A 14,014-nucleotide genomic window follows, 5' to 3' on the forward strand; every position below is an offset into this window, starting at 1 on the left:
TGCCAGTGAGCATTGCTCTAGGGAAAATGAGCATCTTTTCCACAGCCTCGTGGGCCCATTCATTCTCCCCCACCCTACCACATCAGACCCCTCATTCTTGCACTTACCATTTTATTGTTTCTTCTTCAGATTTTAAGCACTCACTGTCTTAGTTAAGGACTATTTGGATTCAAATAATCTAATCTATTCAAGTCAGTTTTAAATAAAGTAAACTTGGGAGTAAATGTAGCAGTTAGGTCTCAGGATAAAATTGTAAAGCAACTGTTCTTTTCCCTCTTTGCCTGTTCAGAACAGCTCTCTAGGGGCAGGTCTTCGTTCAAATCTCAGGCAGGTCCACAAATATATTAAGCATGTTCAGAAAATTTCTCCAGTCATTTGAATACTTATAATCACGACAGCTCTTACTCTGTCATCAATATGTTCATTTGTCACATGATAGTCAAAACTGCCAATGCCACAAAATTTCTCCCTTGCCCCTATTTCCAACCTGAGAAGCCTGCACTGTGTTAAGGGGCATTCCCCAAGATTCTTCTCCAGCTTTGGCACCTTCCACATTGAAATGAGGACAGGACAGTGAGGTAAAAAGCAGGAAATTCTCACTGTTTTGACACCAAGGTAATCCAGTATTGGCTTCCTCTATCCATGGAAGATCATAACGGTTGACTTATGGGTACCTGTGCAGATTTCTAGAATGTTTCTCTGTTGGGTTGTTCCAACTGCACGTCCCTTGAATCAAATAGTACCCAGTGACTGGCTGTGTCCAACACTCCTTAGCTTCTACATCTTTCCAATAAGGCCCTCTTGCCCTGGAAGAAGCTCAGTTGAGCACTGCCTTTATTAAATGACCCCAGGGCACCATATCTACTGTGTCTTCCAGATATCATCACAGGAATTGCACACTTAGAGTCTGTCTCTGTGAAAGGGTAATAATCTTTCAAACATAGCCTCTGCTCTTTGGCCATGTGCTGCTTGCACTGGCCTTTCCCTGTTACCTTTGTTTCAGTTAAGTCATGATTAATACCCCAAGATGAAAAAGGGTCCCAAACTCTGGTTTTACTCTCTCCTTTGAAAGTATGTAACACCCTGTTTTGGCACGTAGGGGTGACTGGCATCAGGCCTCAGCTGAACCTGCCTCAATCATTGTGGCATTCTCTAATATGTGAACACATATGACTTCCATCTTTTTTTCATTCTAGGATTAGAATCCTAAGGGACGCAAAGCACTATGGAGTTAATTCTTCTTGTCTGGCAGGTGATAATTAAGTACTTACAGATGAGTGAAACGAAAAATAAAAGCCAATTGCCAGAACTGACAACAGATATCATACTGAGATATTTGACTTCGGTCATTTTATTGATGTAAAATGATGAACAACCAGCCCTCAGGAATGGTGGGAACTAGGCCTGCTCAGGGGACCCTGGCATCTGTAACCTTTCCTCTTATTCAGTCATGATTGTGACTCAGCTTCCAGCTCTTTGTCTGTATCTCTTAGTTCTGATTCTGGAGAGAGGACATCCAGTGGCCTCATTCCAACACTTGGGTCCAATCAACTGTGCCCCCAGGATACGTTCTGAGCCCATTGCCTACTGCTGAGGGCTCTGGGGACAGCCTTGGGTAGAGCAGGCCAGGCAGGACCAACAGGCACACACCATGGCTACCACACTCTGACTCTTCCTGCCACATCGTTCCATGACACTCAGCCCCCACATCACATGCCCACCCTCCTAGAGATGGATGCCCACCTTGCCTCCAGTGTTTCACATCCATGTGTCCCCTGACTGGGAACGTCCTCATCCACTTTCCCTCAGAGGCTAGTGGGAGGATTTCTTTGGGATATGAACCAGAGTGGAATGGCTCAGTCCTAGTGCTGTGAGGCTGCAGTTTGCCTAGGTGTGCCAGACTCTCCCCAGAACTGCTCCACGAGGCTCCATGGCCACCAGCCATGCACTGTCATTTGTCTCATTCACCAAATTCTCCTTTGATTACACTGTTGCTCTATTATTCCATCTAATGGGAACACGGTCTTGCCACTCTAGTTAGTGGGGCTTTCTGTCAACCCTTGGCAACTAGGAATTGATGGGATCAGCCAGGCCTCTCCCACCATCAGCATCATCCTAAATGTTCTGATTCTTCATCCAGTTCTTGAGTTCTAGTCCTCTTTTTCCTCCCCATTGATTTCTCTTCTTCCCCACCCACACTCCCTCCATCAGGGCCCAGCCGCCACCGCTCCTGTGCATATCACATGGTCTTCTCCAGGCAATGGGCTTATAGTGAGGGGTTGAAGAGTACTTAACGCTAGAAATGCAATTTGTCGTAACTTCTCTAAAGGAACAGCACTGCAATAGATCCTGTTTCTCTTGAATCATTTGGGCAAGACGTCACAAAAGCAGGTAATTAATTACCACCTAAACTATAGAAAAAGTCAGCCCCTTCTCAACAAAATGGCAACTGACCTTTCTCCTACTCAGTATAAAAAAGGAACAAAGGGAGGAAGAAAAACTATTGCAACCTATAATAAGATTTTTCCTCAAGGGGTCAAGTTATTTGAAAGGTTTGGGTTACTTGGGGGAAATTAAATAAACCATGACATTGTATTCCGTCGTCCTGCTCTTGGCTACACAGTGTTCACTATGGTGAACAATATTTCCCAACGAGTGCCCTTCTGAAATGTTTATCGGCTCAAGATCCTAGGCATTGTTAACTTGGCCTTAGAAAGCCACACAGCATGGGAAGTCACATTTGCTGGGATCCTGTTTTTACATAAGAAACCTACAATGACATTTTTCTTTTCCTGATGCTGACCCTAAGAAGATAATGATGTTCAGTGAATTGATAGCATTTTAAAAAATCTATCCCCTTCCAGAAAATTGCACAGACATTTTAAGCAGCTAAAGGAAAGTCGGAAGGGGAGAATCAATTTTGAGAGACTCAGTCGATGCTTTTAAAATCCGACCTTCCTTCAGCGAGTTTTATTTTAGGGCCCTGCTGTTCAGTGTTGCAGATTATATCACCCAATATAAATCGAACAGGAGGCTTTCCACTGGGTAAACATTTGATTCTGGTTTTCTCTGTGGTCTGAAAGCTCACTTCTGAGCCTTTTGAATCTCTGCCCTGGGAGTCCAAGGAACATGCGCCAACATCACACATTTTGTTTCAAAAGAGCACCATCACTGGTAGAGCCCAGGCTCTGTGCATGTCATAAATACTTTTTTTCCTCTCTCTTACAGAAGCTGCAAAGAGTCGATACTCCTCACTGTTATTCAACCTTACCCTGTAAGTGTCCTGTGAGTAAAAGTGCCTGTGTGTGTTCTCAGATTTCCAGTCTCCTCCTCCCACTCCACTCCAGGGAATAACAGCAGAGAGAAATAGCATGCATTCATAGTACCAGTTCCAAAATCTTGATTATATGTATTTTGTACTCTATGATAGAAACCCTTCATTGGAGAGAAAAGAAAGTGATGCATTTCCCAAATATCTTGGAAATCAGCTTTTCAGTCCTATGTGCCTCTCACATTTGGAAACGACACAAAACTCAAGAATTTCCTTGTGATTCTTTTAAGTTTCCAGGTTATGAATCACAAGTCTAAAGGGAATATCTAATTGTAAGAAGTTAAAGCATGATTATTTTCCTTACCCCCATCTAAATAATTTGGTGGGACTTTAAAGTTGAGAAATAACTGGAATATGCTGATTGCTGATATATGACCCTGGGAAGCAGATGATCAAGGTTGTGGGAGTAATTCCAGTGAGAAATAATTGTGATCTGAAGTAGAGTAATGATGGGAAGAGGTGGATGGATTTGAAAATATCTTGGACTTAGACCTGATGGGCCTTAGTAAGTGGTTAGGACAAGTATGAAATTTTAAAAAGTATAAAATAATAAAGATATCATTCAAAACAACTATTTACAATAGCTAGGACATGAAAGCAACCTAGATGTCCATCGACAGGTGAGTGGATAAAGAAGCAGTGGTATATATACACAATGGAACATTACTCAGCCATATAAAGAAACACATTTGAGTCAGTTCTAATGAGGTGGATGAATATAGAGCCTATTATACAGAGTGAAGTAAGTCAGAAAGAGAAAAACAAATATTATATATTAACACATATATATGGTATCTAGCAATGGAGGCTCAGACAGAGAGAACAGACTGTGGACATGGGGTAGCGGGGAAGCAGAGGGTAGGATGAGTGTGGAGAGTAGCATGGAAACACACACACTACCATATGTAAAATAGATGAGCCAGCGGGAATTTGCTGTATGACTCAGGGAGCTCAAACCAGGGCTCTGTGACAACCTAGAGGGGTGAGATGAGGTGGGAGGTGGGAGGGAGATTCAAGAGGGAGGGGATATATGTATACCTATGGCTGATTCAAATTGCTGTATGGCAGAAACCAACACAATCTTGTAAAGCAATTATCTTTCAATTAAAAATAAATAAACTTTTAAATATATACATAATTAATAACAAAGAATAATAATAATTTGGTGCAGATGTTGGACAGTTCAGTAGGTTGTCAGAAGGGTGGAGGATGATTAAAATTGTACTGCCTTGAGTTCCCATAATTTTTTTTAAAACAACTTTATCATGGTGTAATTTGCATATCACAAACTTCATCCATTGTAAGTATATAATTCCGTGATCTTTATAAAGTTTATTGAGGTATGCAGCTGTCACCACTACACCACTATCCAGTCTGAGAACACGTGTATCACCCCAACAGGATTCCTTATTCCCATTTACAGTGAATCCCTTTTCCTACCCTTAGTCCTGAGCAGCCACTGGTTAACTATTTATTTATTTCTATAGATTTGCCATTGCTTGTGAATTTCACACATGGGCAGTGAACTAAAAAATACCAAGTCCAATTCCTTCAGATTTTTTTCCCCAAATATTTGTTGTGTGGCCTTCAGGTGAACAGCAGAAATTCCAACCTGCTTATACTTCTTTTTTCTTCCCCATAAAGATTTCTACATCAGTTCAAAGGCTCTGGTATTTGCCAGCCTCCATCTTCTGACAAAACTCTTCATCTCCCCTGTCATAAAATTTTCTCCCTAAGCACTATAGGCTAGGCATTTTAGGCAGGAAAAAATATGTACTCAGGTTTGTAGTAAGATCATAAGACATCAAGTTATGCCATGGGGGAACATTGCTACATATATTAAAAGCAATTTAATATTGAGTGTTACTTTTAGTACCAAATGTTTGACACAACTAGACACACACACACACAGACACAGACACACACACACACAGACACACACTCACACACACACACACACACACACACTTGGATTTGAAATCTAAGGAAACAGTAGGATGTAAAAGCACCAAAATTTGAGATCTAGCTCCCAACAGTATAACAGGTGACTCCCACAGCTGCTCCAATCCCAGTTTCCTCATCTATGTGAGGAGAGGGTCAGATGGCATCCCATCCAAGGGCCTTTCACATCCACTACCTCATGACCCGGTGATTCCTTCCTTAGAAAGTACAGCTCATCTGTCTTCAGATTATTTCATTTAAACCAGTAGTCACTCACACCTACTTCAGATCTATCCACTCTTCTTCATTTCTCTGCAGTGAACAGATACATTTTGGTAAAGCCAATGTAAATGTCTGTCATATGGAAGTGATTGACCAACCAGAAATTCCTGGTAATACTTTGAGTTTACATTGTCTTTCCTGAATTCTCTCTCCCTACTTTATAACCCATTAGCAATGCAAGATCAGAACTATTGTACTCCAAACCAGGTTATTTTTCAAACATGGGATAGCACTTTACCCGGCACAGTAAGCCTAGAGGAGTTTTGCATATAAGTTAAGGGTTTTGTCTTATGGCTTTGCTTGCTGTTTTTGCCTTTTCAGTCTGCATGACTTGTTATTCATATCAATACTCATTACTATTCGTGAATCATGAAACTTACTTTTAACAGATAATCTGGAATTTTCTGGGAGTTCAGTTGGCTTCTGCTGTGCTGTATTAACATTCAGGAGTGTTGCTTGTTCTTACGGACAGTGGTTGCACCTTTCAGAGTCACTCGCTCCTGGCCAGTTATTGTAGATGCATGCTCAACTTTGACTTTCCTCTGACCAACCCTCCTTCCTCCTGAAATGCTCCTCACATACTCTACCTGCCACCTCCTCAGCCTCACCAAATCTTTCTTACCTTTCAAGTCTCAGTACAGATTCTGCATGCTACCTCAGAGTTTCTCAACATCAGCATCGTTGGGCTGGAGAATTCTCTGTTGGGACATGTGTCTAGCAGCAGCCCTGACCTCTACCCACTGAATGCCAGTAGCATGCTGTCCCAAGTGGTCACAACCAAAAATATCCCTGGGGACCAAAATCACCCCTATTTGGGAACCAATGTGTCACCTAAAGCCTTCTCTTTTTGATCCAGTCCAAAGTGGCTTTTTCCTCCTCTGAACCGAAAGAATTGAAACCTTAACGTTACTTAAATAGATACATCAAATGAAGAGAGGAGTGCAAATGAGAAAAGAGACTGCAGATTTTTACTTTTATTTTTGTGTTTGGATTTTCCTGCAAGCAAATGGCTTTAAAAAAAAAAAAACAGATTTTATGTATTTCCTAAACATTTTCTTGGCAACCAAAATTGACAGAAATGAAGGACCCACTAGACCAAAAGAAAGTCAATTAATTCTGCTTTTATTACAGACAAGAGAAATTAGCATTTCAATTTCTTTGCAACTTATTGGTCAGCAGTTTTTCTGTTGTATTTCTTCTGCATAATAAGATCCAGTCAAGACAGAGAGCCAGTGTTTACACCTTTTGGCACACTCCATGTGTTCCCAGGGCACCCCAACATGACCCAGCCATAGCAATCAACCTCCAATGAGGCTCAGGTCAATGGGGTCTGGGAGAAAACTCAGGATTCCCAAAATTCTTTGATGAGAAATAATTCTTAATGGGTTTTGCCTTCTTATTCTAAGTATTATGGAGGCCTCAGTAGCCACCATTTTTACCTTATTTCTTAGAGAAAAATCATGGAAGAGCAGAAGGAAATGCAGAAGCAGAAAAATATGTGCTGGCAATACTTTTCTTCAAAGACAACCAGAGTAAACCTTTTGCCTTATTTACTTCCAGTCTATCAGTTCAGTTCAGTAGCTCAGTCGTGTCCGACTCTTTGCGACCCTATGAATTGCAGTTGATATTATATGTACGTTTTTATTCTGCTTCGTTTACTTAGTATATCAAGCATTTTCCTGTGTCATCAAGGTTTCTATATAAGCACGATATATAGTCTGTAAAACACTACATTGAATCAAGATCCTTAACCAGCATCCATCATTAGGCCCACTATCTCTCATATGTTTCTATTATAAATAAATCCGCAAAGAACATCTTTGTGTGTAAATCTTTATCTGTATTTAGTAACATTTCCTCAGGACTGAATTTTAGAAGAGGAATATTTGGGTTACTTGTGGATTTTATTTGTTTTCTTCTGACATACCATCTTATTCCTTTATACTGTTACCATTTTTAATTCCAGATCTTTCTTGGCCAGCTGCTCCCTTCTTTCCTTTCCATAGTTCCCAAGTCTAGAACTTTCAGAGCATCCCAATCCAACATTACCTGAGACAGTATTTAAACAGTGAGTATTTAAACAGTCTCTGTAATCTCCCCTCACATAACCCCAGATCATTTGGATTGGACTAAGTTACTCTCATTTCTAGCATCCCTATGCTACCATGTTTCACCTTCCCTCTAGGCCAAAGAGCTGAGAGATCTACTTGTCTGCCTCTCACTTCCTGTCTACCTTCCACTGTGTTCCACATGCCTGAGCGAGGCTACACACCTCCTCATGGAAGCTCCTCTGTAGTAGATGCTATCAGGACCCAGAACATATCCCCTTGGCATGTGAGCATGCTGGCCCAATTTCCAACTGAAAGCACCAGGGATTCTTTGCCTGTGGGCCCTTTCACCACAGGGCCATGCTTCTGGAGCAGGCCAGTGTGCTCTATGAGCACTCCACTAGGAATTCTCACTCCCAGAAGAGCAGCCACCTCTCATCACTGATTAACAGGAGCTGGTAGATAAATACCCCAGTTCCCTCTTTCTTCAGTCAACTTCAAGGCATGTAACCTGCCTTGTTTCTCAGACCTTCCCAGCATGGTTCAACTCCAGTTGCTGACCGTGGTGCCTGACTAAACAATGAATGCTTAGTTGGCTTCCTCACCTTCCCCTGCTCACCTGCCCATGCTTCCTAGGAGCATCTCCCAAATCAGCTATCATCTTATGAATTCTGGTCCTAGGGTCTGCTTGGAAGAACTCCAGTCACCCAGTGATAACTGTAAGCTAGTTAATCTTCACTATACAAGTAGTACTTTAGAGCTACAGGAATGCAAGTTCAAGACCTTACATTTCAGCTTCAGAAAATTTATCTTATGTAATTTTATTTCAAACTAAGTCCTAGTGACTTAGAACATCTAAGAACATCGGAAGAATGTGAGCTATCTATCATGGCCATCTTTGCAACAGGGAATTTGAAAAGATGTGCAGGGGTTGATTAGAGGCCTTTTAATTGTAAAATTAATTAACAGCAGGAAAATCTGATTATTCTAAATAGTAATTATTTGTCATTTCCACCACAGGATATGAAGTGCTTTTGATCAGCACCTCCTGGTCAGCATGTTGCCAGGAATTAATTCATCAGGTTTTTGGGTGGTGCACATTGTATATTTTTTAGCCAGAGAGAAACACCTCAGTTAAAACTGTAGTCATGACTAGTTTACATACCTCATGTACCAGAAGTAATTCTAGTCAGTGGAAGAAATCATTACTTTATTGATTCACATTCAATAACCTTCAGACTTGAAGAGCTTATGTTTTTATTGTCAAAAAGTAATTTTTAGAATGTGTATCTGTTATATGAAATTGTCACAAATCCAGAACAACAACAAAATGCAACTTGTGTAGATTCTTGGACTTTTATCCCAAGTCTATTGACTTCAAAATATGTATAAAGTAACATTTACCTTGGCTATCTAGTTTCTTTTCTGGTTTTCCTAAGTTACCAGGATTGTTATTAGGGCATGGGAAACTTTGGGTTGGCCAAAAAGTTCGTTCAATATTTTTCATAAGCTGTTATGGAAAACCCAATCAAACTTTTTGGCCAACCCAATAAATTCACGAATGGATCTCCAAGAGGTAGGCATGCATTAGCTATGAAACAACCTTCCCCTTCTTGACCAATTCTGCTCTAAGGGGCCACTTTTAAGGGCAATAACCTTATGTACTTCCATGGGACCATCACTGCATTCTAAGATTATGCAGCAAATGAGATGCATGGAAAACTACATTCTGTTAAATATACTTTTAATTGAGGCAAGGAATTATGTAGAACATTTTAGAAAAATGAGGTAAAATATTACATTTAGAAATTCAGATATATAATGGAATAAACCTCAGCATCTGGCGCATGGAACACATGTGAAATACATCATTCCCAAACACTGCTGAGAAAGTGGGGTGTTCCCACATTCAAATATCTCATCTAATTAGCAGTGCCTGTTCTGGGTAGCTTTATTACAGCCGCTTCACTGGAGCTAAACACATTGTGCCAGTGTAAATATCCCCTGCTTAAAATCATTACCGGAAAATAATGTTTTCCCTTTAGCTAAAAAATGGCATATCAAAACTAAATGAACTCACTACTATATGATTTGTTCATTCATTATGACTAAGCTTGGCCTGTAATTATGGTACCAAAGAGAACACCTCTGTACCACGACTTCAGCTTTGCAGTAGGACTTTTAAGTCACATTGAGTATGCTGAAAGCTATTCTTTTTAGGAGCAGCCATTCAGAGATTATTTTGCAGGGTGGCAGGTGTGTTTCACTTCGTTTTGTTTTTAAAGGGCAGCCATTCCCTTTAACATCTTGCATAAATGGGGGAATTGAAATTCTGGAGGCCAAACCATCCATCCATACTGCCCTTAAGACACAAGGGAACTTTTGAAATAACAGAATTTTCTCAGCATTAAGGCAGACTCCACCCAGGAATGCACATACACATTTTATAATGAGTTTTTCCAACAATGATTTTGTTTTATTATCACAAAAAAAGCACATAACATAAATCTTCCACATTTGAGTGTACAGTTCTGTGGCATCGAGTACATTCACAATCTTGCGCACCCATTGACACTCTGGAATTCAGGGCATTTTCATCATTCCAGAAGGAAACCCCCATAGCCATTAAACAGTCACTCCTCATTCTCCCCACCCTATCAGCCTCTGGCAACCACTAATCTGCTTTCTGTCTCTGGATTTTCTTATTCTGGACATTTCATGTAAGTGGAATCAAATCATAAAATATGTGGTATTTTGTGTCTGGTTTCTTTCACTTACCATGATGTTTTCAAGGTTCATCCATGTTGTAGCATGTATCAGAATTTCATGCTTTTTGTAGCTGAATAGTATTCCATTGTATGGATGTTGTTGTTTCCTTGCTAAGTTGTGTCCAACTCTTTGCAACCCCATGGACTGTTGCCTGCCAGGCTCCTCTGTCCATGGGATTTCCCATGCAAGATTACTCAGTGGGTTGCCATTTCCTCCTTCAGGGGATCTTCCCAAGTCTGCTGCATTGGTAGTCGCATTCTTTACCACTTAGCCCCAGGGAAGCCCATTGTATGGATAGACCACACCTAACTTATCCATTCCAACATATTGTTTTTAAATTGATCTCAAGTATACTTGTGTTTGAAAAAGATGGAAATATTTTTTTTTCATTTTATTTGAAATTCAAAATATGGGATACTCTTAACTGGCTTTCATGCTTTGAGATGATTGCAGTACACAGGAGATTGAGCCTCCGTTGATTCTAGAGTTAATTGCTAGAATTCTGTACACAACATCCTCAATCTCTTAGAACTGTATAGTATGAAGAACGTTAGATTGAACCACGTGGTATATCCAGTATTTGCAATTGTAGGATTTTAAAATTGCAATTGTATGATTCAGGCTAACTATTTACCTCTATATTAGATTCAATAGAGAATGCAGAATAAACAGGTGGTACTTGCAACATGGTAGACACCTACCATGTGAATTCCCTTCCCCTTGGGCTTCATGAAAACTGTGCAAAGAGGCTACTTTTCAGATGAAGTCCATTTCCCAAGATCATATCCTCTGAGCAGGTTTTCTCATTGTCCTTTGCATTTCTGAGGGGAGACAACTGAATCTCTCAGCCCCTCTTTCCAACGAAAGACAAAGGGCCTATAAGGTGAGGCAGAACATGAAGTTGACTTTCTATTTTTTATAATTATTTTTTATTTATTTATTTTATTGAAGTATAATCGACTTACAATGTTGTGTTAGTAATTACTGCTGTAAAGCAAAGTGATTTAGTTGACTTTCAATCCTAAATCAAGGCCTCTTTGCTACCTTGCCCAGTAAGATTATAGGATCACAGGTTACCAACAAGAGGCTGAAGCTCAAGTTTTGGACTCATAAAGCGTGGCATCTTTCATATGTGTGTGTGTACCCTTTCCTGTTCACGGTCCCATATGCCCTTAATATGCCCTAAATAACAATGAGATTATCAGTTATTTTAGAACTATCGGTGGCTCTTCTCCACTGTGTTAAAATAGATTATTAATGATCAACTTGTTATAAACTGAACATGAGATTTGGCCACCCCCTCACCTTCTATTGATACATTGCCCTCAAAGCTCTGTATTGAAGGCAGGATTTACATACTTCCACGACTGTCATTTTAAAAGATCCTTGGAAATGTGCTCTGGAAGAACATGGCATATGCTGTTTATAGTTCTGGTCTGGTGGCTAAATCAAACTTATTACTTGATGAGCATGACAGGGTTTTGATTGCATCCATCATTCATATTTAGTCTTTGAATTGGGCATGTACCAAACCCTTTTGAGCAAAAATGTTAAATATCTAGGAAGATAAAGATAGAAAACAACTCTTACCAGGTTGACCTTATGTTACCAATAATCAGATCTTTCTTTTTTCTAGTCTCCCAAATCAGCATTTATTAGCGCTGCAAAAAAGGCAAGATTAAAGTCCAATCCAGTCAAAGTACGGTTCTCCGAGGAGGTCATCATCAATGGCCAAGTGTCGGTGAGTTGACAGTCACCTACTGGTGACTCACAGAGAGCCAATTGCCCCACTGGAATGATCAGTTCAAAATCGGTTGTTGGCTTTCACAGGGTATTGAATCTCAAGATTGTAAAGGGATTGAGAGATCGCCAGGTTGTGCCTGCTGTGTTCCTCCTCCTTCATTTTTTTAAAAAAGATCTATTTATTTTATTTTATTCTTTATTTTGTGTTTTGGCTGTGCTGGGTCTTCGTTGCAGCACATGAGCTTTCTCTAGTTGAGGTGTGAGGGCTTCTCATTGTGGTGGCTTCTTTAGGTGGGGAGCATGAGCTGTAGGCCAGAGGGCTTCAGGAGTCACAGACCATGGGCTCAGTAGTTGTGGCCCCTGGGCTTAATTGTTCCTCGGCATGCAGAATCTTCCTGAACCAAGGATTGAACCAGTGTCTCCTGTGTTGCAAGGCGGATTCCTTTTATTTTTTTAATTGTGTAAGGTGGATTCTTAACCAAACCCAGAATACATAATAGTCCATTATTTCCTTGAATGTTTCTAGGCTTAGGGACCTCACTATTTTGCAAAGGAATTCATTTGATTTGAGATCTCTGACCTCGCCTCCTGTTGAGTAGACTATGCCCCTTTGAAACTTTCACGTACTTCTCCCCATTCTGCCAACTAAGCATTCTTCCATGTGACAGCCCTTTCTATATTCTGAGAAGGGTTTCCTCTAAGTTTTTCTTATCCAAAATAAAATGTCTCTATTCTTTCAAATAATCAAAAGGGAAAGAAGTTAAAATGATGGAAAAGTCTCCTGTATTCAACCAGGACTGAGGAAATACTGCTCAGACCTCCATCAATAAGTCTTGATAGGAATCATGGCTACTCAGGCACATAATTTATCTTCAAAATGAATAATGCAACTATCAATGGCATGCTTATTTTCAGTTTTCTCCCCAGAAATAGAGCCTAGTGTTTTTAGTTTTTAGAAAGCTACCCTCCAGGGCACTCATATTTTTTGGACCTTTGAAGTGCCAGCTTTTGGTGTTGAGGTTTTGTTGTTTAAGTAAACTCACAGGGATAAAATGGCATCCATGATATACTTGCTATGGGCCACAGACTCTTCCCTGAGGGTGGTCCTGGATGTGAATTTGAAGATATAAGCCTTCAGATCCTTGGCAAGGCACTCATGGTGCAAGTGTCTTCTTGCCAAAACTTGCTGCCCTGTGTCTGTTCTGCTTGGACATAGGATATAGGACAGCTCTGGGGGTCGATCATCTCCTTCATCCACCATGGACTAACCACAGGCTTGAACATGGCAGGGACATTCAGTCTCTTGTCTGCTGCTCAGCCTTGTTACTGGCTTCCTTTCCAGTCTCCTCTTCCTCTTCTGAGTCATTGTGTGGCCTTCCTTTTGGACATGGAGCCTCACTCATTCAATGAATAAGGCAGCAGGAAAGTCATGTGTGAAACCCACAGGAGTAGAGAGGAGGAGAGGGGAGTCAGAGAAAGAAACAGGAAGTGAAAGGCCAAAGCCTGTTTCAGGCATACCTGGAAACTGAATTCTCATGGACCAACTGATGGACGTTAGCAAATCTGTGGCCATCTGGTCTCCATTTCCTCATCTGTAACAAAAGGAACTTACGCTTTCATGATTGCTGGCTTTCCCTCCATTCCTAAGACTTCCTGACCAACCACATGTTTGTGGAACTTACCCATGTTGCCTTCTTATTCCGCATTTCATCCGTCCCTACTTCCAGTTAAAGAGAATTCAAAGAAACACATTTCTTTTGTTTACTTTTGTTTGTGTTTCAAGTATCCCTTTTGACTTATTTTTAAGTTATCTGTTTGTTACAGTGTTTTATTCTTTTAACACAGTAACCTGTTCCTCATATATCCCTTGGAGTTTAAGGAACATGCCACTCATTCATGT

General features: G+C 40.5%; 1 protein-coding gene across 2 annotated transcripts in view; it reads left to right on the forward strand.

The window, feature by feature from the left end:
* The window catches only part of FRMPD4 (FERM and PDZ domain containing 4), a 194,422-nt gene that overhangs the window by 140,684 nt on the left and 39,724 nt on the right, over nucleotides 1-14,014 (forward strand). For both annotated transcript variants that reach the window (XM_086386913.1, XM_086386914.1), the window contains exons 4-5: nucleotides 3,229-3,274; nucleotides 12,008-12,112. In XM_086386913.1, the coding sequence (XP_086243039.1) occupies nucleotides 3,229-3,274; nucleotides 12,008-12,112 (151 nt within the window). The remainder of the gene's footprint in view (nucleotides 1-3,228; nucleotides 3,275-12,007; nucleotides 12,113-14,014) is intronic.

The sequence above is a fragment of the Bos grunniens genome, chromosome X, assembly GCF_055505025.1.
Source record: "Bos grunniens cultivar Pamir isolate PY7600 chromosome X, Bosgru_T2T1.0, whole genome shotgun sequence".
Taxonomy (NCBI): Eukaryota; Metazoa; Chordata; class Mammalia; order Artiodactyla; family Bovidae; genus Bos; species Bos grunniens.